This window comes from Hyperolius riggenbachi, chromosome 9 (assembly GCF_040937935.1).
Source record: "Hyperolius riggenbachi isolate aHypRig1 chromosome 9, aHypRig1.pri, whole genome shotgun sequence".
Lineage (NCBI taxonomy): Eukaryota > Metazoa > Chordata > Amphibia > Anura > Hyperoliidae > Hyperolius > Hyperolius riggenbachi.
The window spans coordinates 222257366-222280010 of record NC_090654.1 but is presented as its reverse complement, the minus strand read 5'-3'; the positions used below and the strand labels follow the sequence as shown (position 1 = coordinate 222280010).

The following is a 22645-nucleotide window of genomic DNA, read 5'->3' as shown; positions in this document are numbered from 1 at the left end:
GCTTTGGGGGTGTTTTTCTGCTAAGGGCACAGGACAACTTAATCGCATTAACGGGAAAATGGACGGAGCCATGTATTGTGAAATCCTGAACGACAACCTCCTTCCCTCTGCCAGGAAACTGAAAATGGGTCATGGATGGGTGTTCCAGCACGACAATGACCCAAAACATACAGCAAAGGCAACAAAGGAGTGGCTCAAGAAGAAGCACATTAAGGTCATGGAGTGGCCTAGTCAGTCTCCGGACCTTAATCCAATAGAAAACCTATGGAGGGAGCTCAAGCTATGAGTTGCACAGAGGCAGCCTCGAAACCTTAGGGATTTAGAGATGATCTGCAAAGAGGAGTGGACCAACATTCCTCCTAAAATGTGTGCAAACTTGGTCATCAATTACAAGAAACGTTTGACCTCTGTGCTTGCAAACAAGGGTTTTTCCACTAAGTATTAAGTCTTTTAGGGCTCGTTTCCACTATCGCGAATCCGCATGCGTCCAATGCATGCGGATTCGCACATGGTATACAAGTGGATGGGCCGGTTTCCACTGTTGCGTTGGTGATGTGCGTTTTTTTGAGCGGTGAAAAAACGCACAAAAGAGCCAACGAATTTGCCTGAGAGTGGAATGCATGCGAATCGCATGCAATGTATTTAATAGGGAAATCGCATGCGTTTTTTTCCGCGTTTTTTACGCGATTACGCGTGCGATTACGCATAGGAACCAATGTAAATTAACACAGGCAGTGACATGGTTAAAAACGCATATAGCCTAACCTATGCGAAATCGCATGCGTAATCGCGTAATATAACGCGTAAAAAACCGCAGCTGCATGCGATTTCATCAGCGGTGGAATCCAGGCGATTCCGCACCGCAATAGTGGAAACGAGCCCTTATTGTTAGAGGGTTCAAAAACTTATTTCACTCAATGAAATGCAAATCAGTTGCTATCTTTTATTTAAGGTTATTTTTTCGATTTTCCTTTTGATGTGCTATCTGCCACTGTTAAAATAAACCTACCATTGAAATGATACTGTTCTGAGACTTTTCATTTCTTTGTCATCGGACAAACTTACAAAATCAGTGAGGGGTCAAATAATTATTTCTTCCACTGTATGGTTACCCTGTGTCATTTTTACCTCAGCTATGATTAAAGAGAACCCGAGGTGGCATTGTATTACGTAAGTGGGGCACAGAGGCTGGTTGGTCACACTAACACCAGCCTCTGTTGCCCCATCGTGTGTCTCAAAGACCCCCCTGCTCGCCGCTATACCCACGCAGTGCTGGCGACACGCAGCGTGTCGCCAGCACAATATTTACTCTAGCGCTGTCTGTCAGCGCCGCTCCGCCGCCTCCTCCGCATCGCCGCTACCCGCCCTCGTCCCTTCCCTCCCGCTGATTGGAGGGAAGGGACGAGGGCGGGTAGTGGCGATGCGGAGGAGGCGTGGGAGCGGCGCTGACAGACAGCGCTAGAGTAAACATTGTGCTGGCGACGCGCTGCGTGTCGCCAGCACTGCGGGGAGTATAGCGGCGAGCAGGGGGGTCTTTGAGACACACGATGGGGCAACAGAGGCTGGTGTTAGTGTGCCCAACCAGCCTCTGTGCCCCACTAACGTAATACAAGGCCACCTCGGGTTCTCTTTAAGGACCAGTAGGTCTGAAACATGTCAGCTGAAGATGTGTGATCATGTGTGTTGACTTTTGGATACGTCCATAATAAAGGAACAGATTTTAGGACGACGTGCGGGACTTCTCTCTTTTTGCTACAGACCTTTGGATATGGCCATCCTGGTCCCAGCACTGTCCTGGTTTGAGTGAGCGGTGCTTCGGTGCTTTCTTTCCTTGTTGTTGTAGAATCCCAATAAGGTTTTTACTTTTCTTTATGTCCCCAATGAGGTGATTTTCTGTCACCTTCTGTTCCTGGCATTGCCATAGCACTAAACTAAACTTGTAGAAGTTTGGATTCAAGTAAATTGGTGTCAAGGTTGTGTAAAAAAAAGCCTTTCCACCTCAGCATCACAGGCTGCTGGTATTAAAATGAGGTTCTTCTGAACCCCTGGGTGTTTGACTGGATTTCCTTGTCCAGAAGCCCAACCAGGTCCCCTGCTGCCCATGAGATGCCTACACCCAACCCTGCCCCTCCTAGTCCCAGCCTCTAAGCATAAGGCCATTTTCAGAGAAACTTAGCAGCAAAGTCACTAGTGGGATTCTCATCTAACTAGGACGACTCAACAAAGTGACAGCAATCAGTGCTGCTGTGAAGCAGGTCATTTGGGCACCTGCTAATTTGGGCAATGCGTAGATCACAATGCATAGTAATGCTCAGGGTTTAATTTGGACATCAACGTTTGGCTATTACACATTCAACAGGATGAGCTAGGGGTGTATGGAGCATGGCTATCTGAACGTTAGATGGCCGCGAACACAGAGGCAGTAGTGCACCAAATATCGGTAAAAGTGTTTGAGAGGTGCATAACGTTTAGTAACTATGTAGCGAGGGTGAGTGATAAGATGCCCGGGATGTGCCCGCGTTCGATAACTTTGTGTTAGGCGTGGGTAGGGTGTAGGTCAGCGTCAAAAGTAGTTAGCGTGGAAGGTTAGTGTGAGAGGTAGAATAGATAAAGCGACAGTAGAATATTGGTAACATTGCCTACTATTGGCATTATCTGGCACCTCATAGTCAAATATATTGTAATATTACCGATATTCTTCTAGTGGTTTCTTGCTGTGCCCACATTTCCAGGCACCTATTTTCTATGTATGCCTGCTGCTGAGGTAGTGAGGCTCCATAGTGTGCAGCTTTCAAGAAACTGCTAGTAATTTGTTGTAATAAGTTAGTGGATTTTAGCAGGGCCATTAATAAAGAAGAACTTTAGCAAAAAGGGGAAAAAATAAATCAATACATAGCAAAGTGAGAAGTTAAAAAACAGAGGAAATGATTGATATTTGCCATGTAATATGTTCATATTGATCCACAATCAGCCAATCAGCCTGCACGTAACCATCTTTACAGCTGGCAGACATGAAAAAAAAAACAGACAGCACCAACTGCCCTTATCTGTAACCACACCCACTAACAATGTGATAGGCTAAAAGGTTGATTTTTTTTTTATAGATATACATATGCACAAAGAGAGATACTGGTTGCTTGGCAGGTGAAAACAGCCGTGATTTCCCACAATGCAACAAGACAGGACTTAGGTCCAGCCATCACACGGTGGGAGGGGTTTCACCTCAATATCAGTCATACATACTATGATCTATTGATTATCTATTTGATAAAAGGGGGTATCAGCTACTGATTGGGATGAAGTTCAATCCTTGGTTACAGTTCCTCTTTAAATTTAGGTTTCTGTGAATGGAATGATATTTTAGACTTTGTTATAGGCTGACTGATTTTGAAACTTGAATTTCTGTAAGGTTTTTGGTTAAAGTAGAACAGATTCATTACATGTGAAAATTATAATTTTGCACACTTGTGGCAAAAAAAAGCAAGCCTGGCAATGCATGGCCACATGTAGGCACAGCGCCTTCATCTGCTCCTTGGCAGATGAAGAACTGGAATTAGCTGCATTATTAAGCACTTGATTTATGGAAAAGTAATAAAACTCATAATTTCACACTAGGAAATAAGGCTCCTTCCGATGATCATTTACTTTGCCATTTATAACCCGACAGCTTTGCAAAAAACACAATAGCCACGGTGGTGATGTGCGCATTACATGATTAGCTCGATAGTGAAAATGACCTGCCATAGGACAATGCAGTTACAGCTGCACTCAGCTCGATGGCACGAGCTCTGTCTCTAGATCACATCTTAACACAGCACACAGAAATGCTCCCTTTGGGCTTCAGAGTTTAACTATAGGTCACCGGGGGAAGACAAATCTGATCATCTTCTAATTAAGGGCAGAATATCAAACTCATCCTTTCCGCTAATACGCCACTCTAACTTGGCATCTGATAATTAAACAATACAGTCGGTAAGCGCTCACAATTCATCTGTATTTAAGAGCTCTGGCCTCGGGCGCTGACATTATTAGAAAAGAGGTAGACATATGCATGCAATTACTTTTCTTCTACTTTAATTAAGACTGGTTTATTTGTGACTGTTATGCAAACTAATGTTGATTGGATTAGGCGAACATAAAAACCAAAAAAATACAAAAAGCAGAAGCAATTATGGATCATGTTTCCTGAGTTCCTAGAGGCAAACCTGGCAGGACACCATGTGGCTGATATAAACGTCATAAAGAGATGGATATACAAGACAGATGTTCAGACAGCTCAGGAAATCAATCAGCGCATATGTCACATGTTACAGGTAGAGATCGCGCAAAGTCTTCTGATTCATTCTGAAAAGAAGCTCCTATTCAGTGGCGTAGCAATAGGAGATGCTAAGGTTGCAACTGCATCGGGGCCCTCCTCCAGCCGCAGTATTCGCCCTTTACTTGTGCTGGTAATAAGCACTTCTATAGATGCTTTGAAAAGTACCGTAGTAATCATTAACAAGCTGTTCCTCCTCCCCTTCTTGCAGCTCTGATACTGTGGATGTCCTTGGCAGGTTTTGGTGTGCCGTATCAATTGTTATGTATTATGTTGAGTGCATGCGGAGCCCAATGTAAACCCTTCATGACATGATACTACTGGATGTTGTAAATATGAGAAGAGTAATTTCTTACCTTCTCGCCTAAAAATCTTTTTAGGGGCTCACATTCATGACCAAAAGTTCTACAGGCACTTGATCCGTAGAAGCGGGCCAAAACCCGTGAAACGTGTTGTCTAACGGGCATGCATACACATTACTTTTTCCATTAAGAAACGGTTTGTCCTTCTGAGAGAGTAAGAAATTGTGCTTCGCATATATACAACATCTAGTAGTATCATATCATCAAGGGCGCCTCCACAATTGTTTTTTTGAAGATATCAGTTCCCAGCTGCTCTTTGGCCACTAGGCGGCACTGGTCTCATGATCTATTCGCTTAAAGGGGTTCTGTGGAGGCCAATAAAAACAAAAAACGAACACATACCTGGGGCTTCTATCGCCCCCCTGCAGCTATTGTCCCGCGCCGTCGTCCTACGATTCTCCATTCTACGCCGTCTGTATAATTCGTCTAACTAACTGCTCGTTCCCGTGCACGCCATCAGGAGCTTACTGCGCAGTAAGAGGTTTTCTTGTACTGCGCCTGCGCAGTAAGCCGCTGATGACACCTGCGGGAGTGAGCATGCGCACAGCCGCAGTTTAGTTAGAAGCATATTTAGACCAGGTCTGGCGGCAGGGAATGGAGGATTGTAGGAGGACGGCGCGGGACATGACAGCTGCAGGGGCCGATAGAAGCCCCAGGTAAGTGTCAGTATTTTGTTTAATAGCTTCTACAGAACCCCTTTAACTTACTAAAGGTGCATACGCACAAGGGTAAGTGCCCAAAGGGATCGGGATTAAGTCTCTTGGGTGTCAGTTTGGGGGCCAAGTGTAGGACAGACGCCCTTCTTTGCTTTAGCATAGCAATGCTTTTCTCTTGCTATGGAGTGGGAGGAGAGGCAATGCACAGTGCATGGCAGAGTGGCTTCTGGCAGAAGGGGCAAGGAGGAGAGCTTGTGCTTGGGGTCACTGTCACTTAAAGATAGCATTGTAAGTACACATTTTTTTCTATCCTGAATTAAAAAGGGAGATAAACAGATGAGGAGAGGCAATACAAGAGATAAGATATAGGACAAGAATCAAATCATGAGTTAAAGGGAACCTGAGGGGAGGGGCATATGGGTGCTGCCACATTTATTTCATTTCAAACAATACCAGTTGCCTGGAAGTCCTGCTGATCCCCTTTGGCAGCAGCAGTTTCTAGATCACACACCTGAAACAAGCATGTAGCTAAACCAGTCAGACTTCAGTCAGAAACATCTGCATGCCAGTTCAGGATCTAAACAAGCAAGCAGATCAGATGTCTATGACTAAAGTCTGACTGGATTAGCCGAATGCTTGTTTCAGGTGTGTGATTCAAATATTACTGCAGAAATCAGCAGGACTGCCAGGCAACTGGTATTATTTAAAATGAAATAAATATGGCAGCCCCCAGATGTTGCTCACCTAAAGTTCCTTTTAAAGAGAATCTGTACTCTAAAGTTTTTACAATAAAAAGCATACCACTCTATTCTGTTCTCCCGGGCCCCTCTTTGCTGTTTCTGACACTCCCTGCTGCAATCCTGGCTTGTAATTGCCAGTTTTAGGCAGTGTTTACAAACAAAAAACATGGCTGCTAACCAGCATGTGATAGGCTGAGAGAAACTCAGTCTGTGACTCATACAGAGCCTGGAGGGGGCATGGAGAGGGTGTGTATAACTTCTACCTATCACAGCAGAGCAGCACATGCCTGCCTGAGCCGACAAAGGAAAGAAGATTAGATTATATAACAGAGATAATACAACCACTGTGCAACTAGGAAAGGCTGCGGTAAGACAGACTACATTAGAACAGGTATAGGAACTTAAAGAATAGAAGAAATAAGGCTGAAAATGCTGTTACAGAGTCTCTTTAAGTATGGGTAATATTACAGCATTAAAAGAAAACGCTACATTTTCGAGTTAACCAGCAAATCTGTGAGGTTTGCAAATGAAGAATGTAAAAACTTATCTCGGGAGAGGTTCCTCCAAAGGCTTTCCCCTCCCTCCGCCTCGCCGTTCCAGTGCTGCCCTTGTGCGAGCACCAGCACGCCTGCACAGCAGCATGACCCAGCTCAGGCTTCAGCAGAAAAAGCTGATCAGGTCCGTGTTACTGCACAGGCGCGTGCCATTGACAAGTGCTTGTGACTGTTTTCAGCTGGAGCCAGCAGAGGAAAGGTGAGGAGGAGGGGGACAGGGGAAGCCTCCGGATTATGCAGGCTTCCCTCTATGTAGTGTAAGTACTCAAATTGGGCACTTTTTCACTACAGGCTTTCGTTAGCCCATTAGCAGCTTCAATACAGTTATCTTGTTTGAGATAATTGCAATGCTTTTGACCTCATTCGGCAAAACTAATTGTGCTGTAAATTCTTGGAATGCTTTGATCTCTCTCTACTAGCAGAAAATATAGAAACGGAAAGCAGAGGTCCTGTGTTATCGTCTCACACTTCCCTCTAGTGAAAAGTGGCTATAAATACATATCACAGCAGTACTAATTAGGAGTAGGGAAATGTAACAAATAAGAAATAAAAAAAAATGTGCGAATATAAATTGGCCTGGAGCCCTTGCAAGCCTTTAAATAAATTGTCTGCTAAAGTGATAATAAAGAGGATATTGCTTTAAACTGCTGTTTAGACTTCCACAGCAAAATTTTTAAATTGATCTTTTGCTCTGGCGTTCGACTTTAACATCATCTGTCAAAGTATAACTGTGTCACAAGACGGTTTTCAAATTAGCAGCAACCTAAATTTTAGAAGTCAGTCTGCTTGCTCTGCCCGGTAGACGGACAGAATAAATCCCTCACGCAGACAGAGAAGAATGGGCGACATGTACAAAATGGCAACTGTACCGACAGCGCAGATACAAAAATCTGTATTTACAAAGACACACGTGTGGAGAATGCAATCCCTCGGCTATCCCTGATAATACAGCTTTGTGCAACTTCTATTTACTTAATAGGAGGGCCTATTCAGAGCCGGCTATTCAGCTTTAAACAAACACCCAGGCATTGTGCTCCAAACTCAGTAATTACAGCCCATTATGGCCCACAGAGAAGCTGCACAGCCACAGAACGCCCGCTGTCCTCGGAGCTGGGGAAAAAAAGAAAACATGAAACCAATTGTGACAAGAGGCCCAAATGTTAGCCTCTTGTAATAACAAGAGGTGAAAATGTAATTATGGGAGAAAGGATCTGTTCTGGCCTATAGACGAGTGCATTGCACTAATAGGGCGATCATCATTTGACAGGGGGAAAAAAACATTTCCACACAGGCTATAATTATGACCTCTCCTGCCAAAGAAACTATACACCTCTATCTGCATGAATAGCAATTTAATATTATTCTTTAGGAGTAATGAACTGTACCACATTTGCATCATGACACCCAAAGTAGGCTAAGGGCAATCAGATAGGATAATGACACAAGAGTGCAGAGGATCACACGTGCCATCCTTAAAGCATGGAAACCACACAAACTGTCACGCCGGACTCAAACATGGCCAAAAGGAAAATACAATACTTCCATCAATGTCTAACAATTGTTGCCCTTAAAGAGAACCCGAGGTGGCTTTGTATAACGTTAGTGGGGCACAGAGGCTGGTTGGGCACACTAACACCAGCCTCTGTTGCCCCATGGTGTGTGTCAAAGACCCCCCTGCTCGCCGCTATCCTTCCCGCAATGCTGGCGACACGCAGCGTGTCGCCAGCACAATGTTTACCCTAGCGCTGTCTGTCAGCGCCGCTCCGCCGCCTCCTCCGCATCGCCGCTACCCGCCCTCGTCCCTTCCCTCCCGCTGATTGGAGGGAAGGGACGAGGGCGGGTAGCGGCGATGCGGAGGAGGCGGGGGAGCGGCGCTGACAGACAGCGCTAGGGTAAACATTGTGCTGGCGACGCGCTGCGTGTCGCCAGCACTGCGGGAAGGATAGCGGCGAGCAGGGGGGTCTTTGACACACACCATGGGGCAACAGAGGCTGGTGTTAGTGTGCCCAACCAGCCTCTGTGCCCCACTAACGTTATACAAAGCCACCTCGGGTTCTCTTTAAAGGACACCTGAACTGAGAAGGATACGGAGGCTGCCATATTTATTTTCTTTTAAAGAATATTAGTTGCCTGGCAGTCCTGCTGATCTCTCTGGCCACGGTAGTGCCTGGATCACGTCTGAAACAAGCATGTGGCTAATCCAGTCTAAAGGTGGCCTTACACTTATAGATTTGCAGCAGATTCGTCCATCAGATAGTTTTGTCAGATGCCTGTCAAGTCCAATCTGACAGGAATCTATCTGATGTGTGCCACACACTAGGAACAGATTTCTAATAGATTTCAGAATAAAACTCTATGGGCCATCGATCTGCTGCCAGCAGCACATCCACCTAGATTTTCCTTCCTGTCAGATAGATCAAATCGGGTGCAAATCGATTGAATGGGGAATTTCTATAGAATTAATCGATCGATTGATGGCTAAAATCGACCAGTGTATGGGCCCCTATACTTCAGTCAGAAACATCTGATCTACGTGCTGGTTCAGGGTCTATGGCTAAAAGTATTAGACAAGACAAATATCATTTATATTGCACTTTTCTCCTGGTGGACTCAAAGCACTTAAGCTGCAGCCACTAAGGCACAGTAGGCAGTAGCAGTGTTAGGCCTGGAACCCACTACAAATCGCTGGCGCAATCGCTAGCGTTTTTAATTAGTTTTGTAAGCAATTTCATGAGCAATTTCCGTCAATTTTGATAGCGATTTTAAAAAGTGTAAGCTTTTTGCCAACGATTTGCAATTAGCGATTTTAATTCTGATTTGTCCTTTTGATTTATTATAATTTTTTTACAGTTTGCAGTAATTTAAAGAGAATCTGTACTCTAAAATTCTTACAATAAAAAGTATACCATTCTATTCATTATGTTCTCCTGGGCCCCGCTGTGCTGTTTCTGCCACTCCCTGCTGCAATCCTGGCTTGTAATTGCCAGTTTTAGGCAGTGTTTACAAACAAAAGACATGGCTTGTGATAGGCTCAGAGAAGCTCAGTCTGTGACTCATACAGAGCCTGAAGGGGGCGTGGAGAGGGAGTGTATAGCTTCTCCCTATGACAAGCAGAGCAGCCTGAGTGCCTGAGCCCAACAAAGCCGTCAGAGGAAAGAAGATTAGATCATATAACAGAGATAATACAGCCACTGTGCAACTAGGAAAGGCTGCAGTAAGACAGACCACATTAGAACATGTATAGGAACTCATAGAAGAAATAAGGCTGAAAATTTTGTTACAGGGTCTCTTTAAAATCGCACACAAATAGCTATGTGTAGCGATTCATGAGCGATTTGCCAGCGCTTCAATATTTTACATTAAAGCGCAAACGCTCCCAAAATGCTGCATGTCCTTTGATTGTGATTTTGCTAATCGCAATCACTACTGTGGAATTTGTTACATTTATTTACATTGGCAAAGCGTTTAGGGCAATCGCCAGCGATTTAAATCGCTCCCTAAAAGCTCAAAAAAATTACTCTAGCGGGTTCCAGCCCTCCAGGAGTCTAGTCCAAGGACTCCTTAACCTCCTTAGCGGTAACCCCGTGTGTGACACGGGGTAAGCCGCCAGAGGGTGCCGCTCAGGCCCTGCTGGGCCGATTTACATAATTTTTTTTTGCTGGACGCAGCTAGCAAAGTGCCAGCACCCCGATCGCCGCCGCCGCGCGCCCGATCGCCGCTATCCGGTGCGGCGCCCCCCCCCAGACCCCTGCGCTGCCTGGCCAATCAGTGCCAGGCCGCGCCAAGGGGTGGATCGGGTCTCCCAATGACGTCCCGACGTCGCTGACGTCATCCCGCCCCGTCGCCATGGCGACGGGGGAAGCCCTCCAGGAAATCCCGTTCTTTGAACGGGATTTCCTGATCGCCTATCGCCGGAGGCAATCGGCGGGGCTGGGGGGATGGGGGGCCCTGGGCTCGCTACATGATTTAAAAAAAAAAAAAAAAAAATTTTAAAAACTGCTGCGCTGCCCCCTGGCGGTATTTTTCATAGCCAATACAATACCAGGAGAACTGTCTTCTAAGGTAGGCTCCTTGATCGATGAACCCAACATAGAGGTCCAAACGTATCTACAGTGCAGAACGCCAAAAAGGGAACAGTGCAAATGAAAGAAGGGAAAAAAAGAAGAATACAGACCCTCACAAAAGCTGAATAGTTTTGTGGTGACCCATACTGGGCCTTTGTGAAAACAGGATCAAAAGGAAACACCAGGCCAAGTAACAAAGGAGGGAAGCAGAAAACATTGAGCCACACTTATGTTGTACACAACTGATAGCTGGAGTGTCGGAGAAAATGGATGTTTAACAGAGAGGAGAGGAGGATATTAAACAAACATCACATCCCTGTATACTTGTACTGGTTAAGGGCTCTGTCTCTGACACAGGACACCAGGGTTCGAATCTTGGCTTTTCCTGTTCAGTAAGCCAGCACCTATTCAGAGAGGAGAACTTGGGCACGACTCCCCAACACTGCTACTGCCTACTTAGCACACCCTAGTGGCTGCAGCTCTGGCGCTTTGAGTCCACCAGGAGAAAAGCGCAATATAAAGGTTCCGTATCTTGTACCTCCTAAACATCTCACACTCAAGCACAACGGTATAAACCGGAGATATTGTGTAACCCATGAAAAGGTTTAGGGCACAAGACACAGGAGAATTCACTGCTCTGAATATGGGCCAGCTAACAGTTTGAGAATATACAATGGGTGGGAAGAGGCATCCCAGGGTGTATTTGGCTCTTGTACGCTGTTAGAAACAATAAGTGCGCTTACCTCAGATGAGGAACGAAAAAAAAAAAGTTATTTATTGGACACAAATGACAATGCATTTCGCTGGCCGTACCCGCTGCTTCAGGTCAATATAACAATATGGAGAGACACCATACACATGGAGTGCCTGTATTATTCAATCTATCTGTATGGAGAAGTTTTATCCATAGGCTTCCATTGTGGTTGCCTCTCACAACCCACCCTTGTAAGCAGCATTCTTATTGTTCTTTATCCCGGTGTTTCCAATTATTACACTATATAGGGGTTTATCTACGGAGATCCCCTAATGATACAATCTTGCTTGTGCTATCTTACCTAATTTACATAGTAGAAAACTGAGGTATCATATGTTGAATGGATACTTTAATCCTGCAAAGCTGTTAATAAGCCAACCCCGCCATTGCCATGTAACATCGATACTTTGCTCATTACACTGGCTACTAATAAAATGGAGAATTCGATTTAAGATTGGTTTATTGACATTCAAATCCTTACACAATCTGGGCCCTGGATACTAGAAGGATTTGCTGCAACTGCGTCACACCTCCCACAATCTAAGATCAAAAGGATCTAATAAACTTAAGGGGGCCATACACTAGCCGACCAACCAACCAATCGACCATCCAATTCGATGATTATAATCGAATTGGATGAAAATTGGTGCTGCCAAGTGCATGCCCGACCGACAAAGCGACCAATTTCGGGACAGAAATTGGCCGCACGGTCGATTGCGCATGCTGGAAAATTTTTGCCCGAAGTTGGTTGGTCGGGTACGCGGCGGTACGGCGGCCGAATTGCGAACGAGCAACGAGACACTAAACCCCCGCCGCCGCAATGTGTAAATGGTTGTAGTGTAGTGCATTTATACATTACCTGTCCGGCGTCAGCCTCCACACGGTTTCCGTCCATCTCACCGGGTTCCGCATACACGCTGGCGGCACATAGCGTCTGACGTCAGACGCTATGTGCCGCCAGCGTGTATGTGGCTGTTAATCGGCGAGACGGGCGGACAGCATGCGGAAGCTGCTATAGGACAGGCAATGTATAAATGTACTACACTACATACATTTATACATTTTGGGGGCAGCGGTGGGGCAGACACGGCGGCTCAGCCAACTCCCTGATGATTTCATGCTGAAATCGGATGGGAATCAGCCTGTAGTGTATGGGCAGATCCGACTAGAGACAAATTTATCTCTAAACCGATTCGTTTAGAAATAAATTTGTCTCGTGTGGTCGAATCTGCCCATAATCGTTCTAATGTATGGCCACCTTTAGTCACCCACAGAGTCCACCTCAAAACCTTTGGAGATAGAGCCTTCTGTCATGATACCCCTACACTTTGAAACCCCCTGCCACACCCAATCAGGATATCTCCATTTCTGAAAGCATTAAAGTCCAAACTAAAAAGTCACCTGGTTAGTCTGGCATTTATGAACACCTGACCATTTCCTCAGTAACACAGTCTAGCCTGCAGCCATGTATTGATTTGAGACATACCTATGTGCTTTTTTTTTCAGAGAAAGGTGCTTTGCAAATTGTTTTGCATTACCTTACATACTCACGTATAAGCATAATTTTCCAGTACAAAAAAATGTGCTAAAAGTTACCCCCTCTGCATATATGCGAGTCAGGGGAGCATAACGGGTGGTGGAGCAGGTTTTGTTACTGGCAGAGGAGCGTAAGGATCATGCATTCGTGATCCTGCTCTTGCCAGATGGCTCTCTGCTGTGTCCGTGCCCCAATCCCCTGTAACATGCTGTGCAAAGTGCACTGCTCAAGACTACTTGTGTCCCCTGGCTTGTGGAACTGAGCGTGCCAGCAGTGCAACAATCTTGAATTCTTCTGTGTGGCAATCACTGTGTCTTATATCTACGACACCATCTAGTGGCATCTTGAGACACAACTGTATCATCCTTGGGGCACATCTGGCTATGGGGAAGGGGGCTGACTTGTACTGGGGGCACATCTGGCTACTGTGAAGGGGGCTATACTGAGGCTTATACGCAAGTCAATAACTTTTTCCTGGTTTCTGAGGAAAAAGTGAGTACCTCAGCTTATACATGGGTTGGCTTATATGCGAGTATATACAGTATATTGTTGCATTCATATTAAAAAATAAATGGTAGGATTGTACAATCAAAATTGTATCATCAGTGGGCACCTTACATAGTGTATATGCAGCTTCAAGCAGGACGTGCAAGAGACATAACACGTAATGTCAGGCAGCAAATGAGCATAAAATATTTATATTGGTAAATGTAGTTCTACAGCCCATTTTGTAGTTTCCAGTGCTTGATCATGGATTGTGTTATTCAAGCATTTTCAGACAGGAGAGAAGTACAGCCTAGAAACACGAACCTGGCAACTGGCAACCACTGTGCCCTTTTAAAGGATGCTTTCAAATCCAGGAAATGAGCCTGCCGTCTAAACACGCCTGAATCCCATGGCTGAATCGAGACCCATATGGAGGATTCAATTTATTTGCTGATCCAAGAAATGAAATGATTTGTGTACGACATCCCACTGACAAACCTTCAACTGGTGCCATGATTGCTAATAGAATAGCTGTTTCTACCATTAGGGGAGCTGGCGTGGTGCCCTCTTCCATTTTTTGGTGTGAAAAACCTAAATTATGTATGTAAAAGTTTATTTTGGCACTCAATATTTTTGTTGGCCTCATGGTAAGGGGGAAAAAACAGATTACATGCTGAAAATTGGGAAAACTAGTTACATTTTATGGTTAAAGCATTTCCGATGCTGAAAGAAGAGTTACTATCAAACTTTAATTAAAATAAAAAATGAAAATAAATAAAACTTTAAAGAGGACTTAAAATGTTGAGTAAAATAAAGGCTACTATGACAGCAGTCTTACCAATCTATGCGAGGAAGAGTGCTACACTCAGTAATGCTATTAATGATGCTTTTTTTCTCACCCTGCTCTTCTTACTTTCCATGCTTTCCTACCCTAGCCTTTATGGTGTATATTCCTTCCTTCATTCTCTTTCCCATGGTGCTTGGATTTTTTGACCTTGCCCCTCCCTCTTTACAAGACACAGAATTTATAACACGCTTTTCCTCTGGTGGGCTCAAAACGCCAGAGCTGCAGCCACTAGGGCACGCTAAGTAGGCAGTAGCAGTGTTGGGGAGTCTTGCCAAAGGACTCCTACTAATAGATGCTGGCTTACTGAACAGATTCAAGCCCTTGTCTTCTGTGTCAGAGGCTGTACCCTATCCAGCCAGAGCCAATAGAGTTTGTATAGCTCAATGAAGCTTCTGGGGATGGCTCCTTAGGTAGTCATGAGATGGACACGTCTTCATAGTAAGAGTAGAGCAGCGCCAATTATGTAACGATGTAGCTCCACCTCTTAAAGGGAACCTGAAGCGAGGAAAATTATTTAAAATAACACATGACGTAGCTGCAAATGAATATTACATACGAACCTCACTGTCAGTTCCTCTCAGAGGCTCAACATTTTCTTCTTACAGTGATCCCTTCCAGTTCTGATAATATTTTGTCAGAACTGAAATATACCAGTTGCTGTCAGTTATATATCAGCAGCTGTTAGTTACAACTGAATGTGCAAGGTAATGCCCAAGTTCCCCTTTGGCTCAAGTGGGTGATGTTACAGTTTAATAGGGTGCTGATCAGGAAGCTGTTATGGGGTAATGGCCATTTTTAAAATGGAGGATGGAGAAATCCATTAATCACAGTGGACAAATGGGACGCAGGAGAGGAGAAAGAGATTGAGGAGTAGACTACACAGGAGGCAAGTATGATCGGTGTATGGTTATTTTGACTTTTTATTTTGAGTTCAGGTTCTGAAGTGAAAATAACCTTGAGATGAGATAAGTTGTATGGGTTTTACTAAAGATAAGGAGAACTTAGTCTCATTTTTATTTTCAATTTAAGGACTTAATTTTAAGACTGAATTCTAAACAGCAGCCATGACAAATCTAACTTGTTCAGCTGAAAAACAAAAAGAAGTCATAAAACCTTTGACATTTCCAGCACTAAAACCTTAATTGAAGATGTTTGTCTCATGATGTCATCACTTCAGGTGTGCTATAATGCAGAAAGTATTGCCACAACCCCAACAAACTTTCTGCTTGACTACCCCTGACCTACGTACACTACGGAGAGCCCCCACAGTCAATAAAGACCATACTGTCTGGAAAGTGCTCTGTTGTAGCAATCCTTTTCCACTAAATCTGGCTATGTCAATTTATGTTGACCATATGGATCCAATTGATAAGGTTAATACAGGAAATAACATGCTAACAGCTGGAGAAAGATGTCTCCATTTTAAAGAACACCTGAAGTGAGAGGGATATGAAGGATGCCATATTTATTTCCTTTTAAACAAAACCAGTTGCCTGGCAGTCCTGCTGATCCTTTGCCTCAATAATTTTAGCCATCGACCCTGAACAAGTATATGCATATCAGGTGTCTCTGATTGAAGTCTGACTTAACCCTTTCGCACTACAGTTGCAAGCTGCTTATGCTCGTTTTATGTGTGTGATCCAGATACTACTGCAATTAAAGACATCATCATGATTATTGGGCAACTGGTATTGTTTAAAGCGGACCTGAACACTGCTACACAGTTTGCACATAGCGGTGGTCGGCTACCGACAGCCGGATCTGGCACTCGGAGGATGAAGGGGTAGCGAACAGGCGCTTAGTGATCTATGAGCTGCCGGTCACTCACCAAATGTGCCGCTCGCCAAGGAGCTTACAATCGAATCCCTGCTATCATGTCACAAACTGTCCTCAGAGGAGCTTACAATGTAATCCCTGCCATCACTTCACTAACTGTCCTCAGAGGAGCCTACAATTCCTGCTGAGTTGGATGGGGGGGGGGGGGGGGGGTTAGTATGCTGTCGGTCCAGGGCCAGCTGGTGACAGTGGGCCTTGGATGGAAAAAAGTACAAATCCGGCCCTGAATACATAGAGGAGGTAGGCAATCATGGAATCTCATAGCTGGTTCATACAATTATTGAAAAAACTGGTGACAGGCTTTGCATTGGAGCAAATCTCTTGACTTTGCAAAGCATTTCATGTCAGGATAATAGAAAAGCTGAAAGAAAGGAGTTGTGCAACTTACTTGTCTTCTTCTTACAGGCCAGACTGCTAATGTTATTTCCGGCATTATTTGTACATCTGAAATAAAGACACATTGATCACTTACCTTCAGTAACAGGCTGCAGCTTGTGGGAGCGCTCAGAATCTGGAGAGTGGAGGGGTTCCGGTTCCTTCAGACATTCCAGCTGGAGAAAAGGATCATAGTCTTCAGATGCCAGATCTGAAAGGCTCATGGGAAAGTACTGCGGGTTGCTGAAATGCTGGGAGCCATAGACACAGTCATGTAAGACCTGCATGGGAAAAAGGATGACCATCAAATCAACATGAATATTAATAGAACTGCAACTCAAAATATTTGCCAGCTAAAGGATGGCCATATTCCTTTTTTATTTACAGTGTTACAGTGGGAGTAATTCAAAAAATAATAATAAAAAAAAAAATAATTTGGGGGAGATGGTGCTGGGCAGTGGGAGTGACCCACACAAGACAGGAAACTGGAGATATGGTGCTGGGCAGTGGGACTAATCCACACAAGACAGGAAACCGAGGAGATAGTGCTTGGCAGTGGGAGTAATCCACAGAAGACAGGAACCTGAGGAGATGGTGCTTGGCAGTGGGAGTAGCCCACACAAGACAGGAAACTGGGGAGATGGTGCTGGGTAGTGGGAGTAGCCCACACAAGACAGGAAACTGGGGAGATGGTGCATGACAGTGGGAGTAATCCATACAAGATTACTTTTTTGACCCAAGGACCGCTTCAGCATCAGGCAATTTTTTCCAAGGACCGGGCGGATACGTGGGAAGTGAAGGGGGGCTGTGTGTGTGTGTGTGTGTGTGTGTGTGTGTGTGTGTGTGTGTGTGTGTGTGTGTGTGTGTGTAGAAATCCTTGCAACACCAGCCCCACCTAACCACTATCTTCATCACCCTCAGCACTTTGGAAAAGATGCCTCTGCACTGCACTGGGGCTGCTGCATAAGCCACCAGCACGAGGTACATTTGGTGTGACAGGTGGTTTGAAGGGGAGTACTGCCTGGGCTTCCTTCTCTACTGGCATAGACATTTCCTACCCCCATCTGCCTCCCCTCACTATTACCTTTCCCTCCACCTCGCAGCCCCTTTACCCTCTTCCCTAAACTCACTTCACCCTCTCCTCCTCCCTGCACTCACTTCACACTTCTCTCCTCCCCACACTCACTTTAACCCTACCACTCTTCTTCCCATACTAGCTTCCAGCATCAGCTGCTCACCTCCAGACTGAACTTTGTGGCTGGCAAGGGACTAGAGCAGGGGTCTCAAACTCAATTTACCTGGGGGCCGCTGGAGGCAAAGACAGGATGAGACTGGGCCGCATAAGAGATTTCACAAAAAAAGTCAATCAGCAGCTCCCCCCCCCCCTCCCCCCCTTGCATTGATTTTTATTTCAAAATCAAATTCACACTGAAGCAAACTGTTTTGCCTATTTCACCTTATAGTTCGCTTCAGTGCTCCCATTACAAGTAATACACAGTGTCCCCGCCGCAAAACGAGGGCTGCAGAGCCCCCAAACCGCCCCGGGGGCAATCCGCCGCCATTTCCTGGAAGGGGCAGAGCTTTCAGCTTCAGCTCTGCCCCTCCTGATGTCAATCGCGGCGCATCGCCGCCTCTCCCCGCCCCACCCTGTGAAGGAAGAGTGAGAGGGGCGGGCAGAGGCGGCGATGCGCCACGAATGACGTCAGGAGGGGCAGAGCTGAAGCTGAAAGCTCTGCCCCTTCCAGGAAATGCCGCCGGATTGCCCCCCGGGCGATTTGGGGGCTCTGCAGCCCTCGTTTAGCGGCGGGGATGCGGGGGGATTACTTGGGAGCACTGAAGCAAACTAGAAGGAAGCTTTTGCCGGCGCGGGCCACAAAATATTGCATCGAGGGCCGCAAATTGCCTGCGGGCCACGCGTTTGAGACCCCTGGACTAGAGCGTCCCAGTCATCCTCACTGCTGCCACCTGGTGTCTATACAGACAGAAAGCATGCTGCATTACAAATAACAGACACTAGGTGGCAGCAGTAACAATAGCTGCAGACGGCTCTTCTCTATAGCTTCGGCAGACTTCAGTGACACTTCTCTCTGCACTGTGATGACAGACTGCATGGGCCAGTTTAGAGCAGCCTGGGGCCCAGCAGTGGGCTGCGGCCCGGGGGTTGGGGACCCGGTTTAAATGATGAAACAGAGCTAATGACCCCTTGAACTTCCTGGCAGAAAAACCTTAAACAAGAAACAGTGAGAGACATGTTAAGATGAGTGCTTCAGAAAACAGCATTGCTCTCTAAATCGGTCGGAGAGCTCAGAGAAGCTCTTTTGCATAGAACACAACTGAAGTTCTTAAAGGGGCACTATGGCAAAAAATTGTAAAATGTAAAATATGTGCAAACATATGCAGATAAGTAGATTTTTTTCCAGAGTAAAATGAGCCATAAATTACTTTTCTCCTATGTTGCTGTCACTTACAGTAGGTAGTAGAAATCTGACAGAAGCGACAGGTTTTGGACTAGTTCATCTCTTCATTAGGGGATTCTCAGGGATTTATTTAATTCAAAAGCATTTAGTGAATGGCAGTTGCTCTGTCCAACTGCCAAAAAACTGTGTAGTCAGCAGGGAGGCTGGCCAGCATCATTGCTTATATCCTTTGTAGGAAATATCTTTATAAAGAATACTAGTAAAAAGGCCCGCCAAAAAACAGGTGCTAGCCCACAGCCGCTAAACCCCGGCAACGTGCATATCGACACTTCCAGCTCACCTGTCCCCACCACTATCTGAAGTATATGCACACGGAGATGTTGCTTGTTTGGCAGTCGGAAAAAGCTGTTATCTCCCACAATGCAATAAGGATCTCAGACAGCAAACTGTCAGGTCTGGAAGCACGGACACACACACATGGACAGGTCGCAGAGACACAGGGGTTTTATTATATAGGATAAGCCTTGCTGAGAATCCCCTATAAAGAGGTGGACTAGTCCAAAACCTGTCGCTTCTGTCAGATTTCTACTATCTACTATAAGTGACAGCACCATGGGAGAAAAGTAATTTATGGCTCATTTTACTCTGGAAAAGATGTACTTCTTATTTGTTTATGTTTGCACATATTTTAAATTTTACAATTTTTCGCCATAGTGCCCCTTTAACCCCCTTGGCGGTATGAAAAATACCGCCAGGGGCAGCGCAGCAGTTTTTTTTTTATTTTATTTTTTTTAAATCATGTAGCGAGCCGAGGGCTCGCTACATGATAGCCGCTGCTCAGTGGCATCCCCCCAGCCCCGCCGATCGCCTCCGGCGATAGGCGATCAGGAAATCCCGTTCAAAGAACGGGGTTTCCTGGAGGGCTTCCCCCATCGCCATGGCGACGGGGCGGAATGACGTCACCGACGTCGGGACGTCATTGGGAGACCCGATCCACCCCTTGGCGCTGCCTGGCACTGATTGGCCAGGCAGCGCAGGGGTCTGGGGGGGGCCGCGCGCCGCACCGGATAGCGGCGATCTGGCGCGCGGCGGCGGCGATCGGGGTGCTGGCGTAGCTAGCAAAGTGCTAGCTGCGTCCAGCAAAAAAAAAATTATGTCAATCGGCCCAGCAGGGCCTGAGCGGCACCCTCCGGCGGCTTACCCCGTGTCACACACGGGGTTACCGCTAAGGAGGTTAATTCTTCCTGTACTGGAAACAGTATGAAGCACATATCTGTGCTTCATACTGTTTTACTAATTACTGTTACTAATGTTTTATTTCTTAGCTGTACTACACATACAAATCATTATCTCATAAGTTTATTTTAACTTCAAACTCCCTATAAATGACTGTCAGTCTGTCAACAACAGTGGTCAAAAGATCGGAAAGCACTTGCAGGCCTTGCATGATAGAATATGTGGCAAGTTTTAGCGACTGACAGAAATTCCATTTGTTTTCCCTTTAAAGAAGCACTATCGCAAAAAATTTTAAAATTTAAAATACACGGAAACGCATAAATAAAAAGTAAATTTCTTCCAGAGTGAAATGTGCTATAACTTACTGTATATACTCGCATATAAGCCAACCCGCATATAAGCTGACCCCCCAACGTTTACATCAGAAATCAGGGGAAAATTATTGACTCGCATATAAGCCGGGGGTAGGAAATGCAGTGGCTTAAAACTCCAGTAAATGTTCACAATCTACAATTCGATACTGGACTGAAGGCAGACAGAGCTCATTGTAAGTACAGTAAATCTCCAGTACAATCTGGAAGTCAGCTGTAGCAAGGACTTGTACATATGCTCACGTTAATAACATGTGTTAATATTACAATTAGCACATGTGCAAGTCCTGCATGCAGTGACTTCAAGATTGTACTGAATATTTTCCCTGCCTAACAAGTTGTGCCTGCCATCAGCACAGTAAGTCCCTTGACTGCCAGCATATTTTTTTTTCTTTTTCAGCAGTCCAGGAGCTCTCTTTAGCCTCCATGCCTCTCACACTGTCAAACTTTTCAGGTGTGGACACTCACCTTATGCAGGGCCCGGAGTGGAGTGTGCAGCCAACAGAGTGGAGTAAATGTCATCTAGTGCAGCAGGGTTGAGTGGATACAGAGCGGGCAGGTTTTGCCGGCACGACGATCCTGGATTACTGTGGCATGTGCAGTGCCGCTCACTATTGCAGTGATGAGCGGCCGGTAAGAGAGTAGACAGAGCGGGCAGGCTTTGAGGCCACCTGGAGTCAGAGCAACTGTAGCGCTGCACAGTTTTGCCGAAACTGCTAAACCGCCCCATCCCCACGGCAAAATGAGGTGTTTATACCCCCCAAATCCCCTCTGGTGAGGCCGGGGAGCGCTCCCTGTTTGAGGCAGAGTTTAGTGCTGTAGCTCTGCCAATGTGCGTCAATCCCCGCTGATCATCCTTCACTGAGAGGGGTGAGGAGAAGCGGAGATCCGCGGGCAGATTGACGCGCATGGAGGCAGAGCTGCAACTCAAAGCTCTGCCTCCATGAGCAGCAAAATCCACGACCAAGAAAGTCGTGGATTTTACACGGGGGATTTGGGGGGTATAAACCCTTTCTTTTGCTGCGGGATGTGGCGGTTTAGCAGGGCTTATAGTGCTTAACATTAATAAAAGTTAAGAAAGTGGATTTAGACTCGCTTCAGAGTCTCTTTAATTTTTTTTAATATGCATGTTGTGAGGGTATATTTCTGTTATTTTTGCAATATGAGCTTGTAATTAGTGATAGACGCAAAATGGAAAATATATCTTTATTTCTAATTAAAATATTGTCGCCATACATTGTACTAGAGAAATATTTTAAATGTTGTAATAACCGGGACAAATAAAATGTGTGGGTTTTAAGCACAGTAGAAAATTTAAGTTTAATACTATAATGGCCGAAAACTGAGATCATTTTTTACATTTTTTTTTTCTTCTGATTATTCCCTTTAAAATGCATTTTGAATAAAATAATTCTTAGCAAATTGTACCACCCAAAGAAAGCCTAATTGGTGGTGGAAAAAAACAAAATATAGATCATTTCATTGTGATAAGTACTGATTAAGTTATTGGCGAATATAAGGGAAGAGCGCTGAAAGGTTAAAGTGGCCCTGGCCGCACGCGTCCCTCAATTGCACTCGCCATGGCTGACCTGAGCATGTGCACTGGCTAAAAACAAAACAGGCTGGCTGCAGATGACCGAAGGATCGTTGAGGACCAGGGCGGTCTGCAGAGGGGTTGGTGGAAGCTCCAGGTAAGTGAAACTTTTTTTTAACTCGGTTAAGGTTCACTCTAAGAGGAAAAAACTCTTAGTGGTTAACTAGTTAAGTTCCCTTGTTCTTCAAATGAATTAATCACACTGGCAGTTTGTTTAATGACCATTTGTCACAGGCTTTCACAACAGGGCCATGCAAAGAGTATCAACGACTAGGAATGGTAACACTACATGCCGTGAGAATTGTGGCTTGCCAGCTACAAGGGTCCTATTACTCAGTAACAATTGCTTTCTATCTGTGATTTTATTAGCAGAATATGATTTTACACTGCGAATAACAATCCAAATCCAACTTCTTATTTCGAACATTAACTAAATGATATAGCGCTCTCATAAAAGAACATTAACCGATATTCAGCCTTAGGGCTAAAATACATTGATTT

At 45.2% G+C, this 22645-nt stretch overlaps 1 protein-coding gene across 8 annotated transcripts in view; it reads right to left on the bottom strand.

Annotated features, from left to right (window-relative positions):
* The window catches only part of RALGAPA1 (Ral GTPase activating protein catalytic subunit alpha 1), a 335676-nt gene that overhangs the window by 118143 nt on the left and 194888 nt on the right, over positions 1–22645 (bottom strand). For all 8 annotated transcript variants that reach the window (XM_068254030.1, XM_068254031.1, XM_068254033.1 and 5 more), the window contains one exon: positions 16624–16807. In XM_068254030.1, the coding sequence (XP_068110131.1) occupies positions 16624–16807 (184 nt within the window). The remainder of the gene's footprint in view (positions 1–16623; positions 16808–22645) is intronic.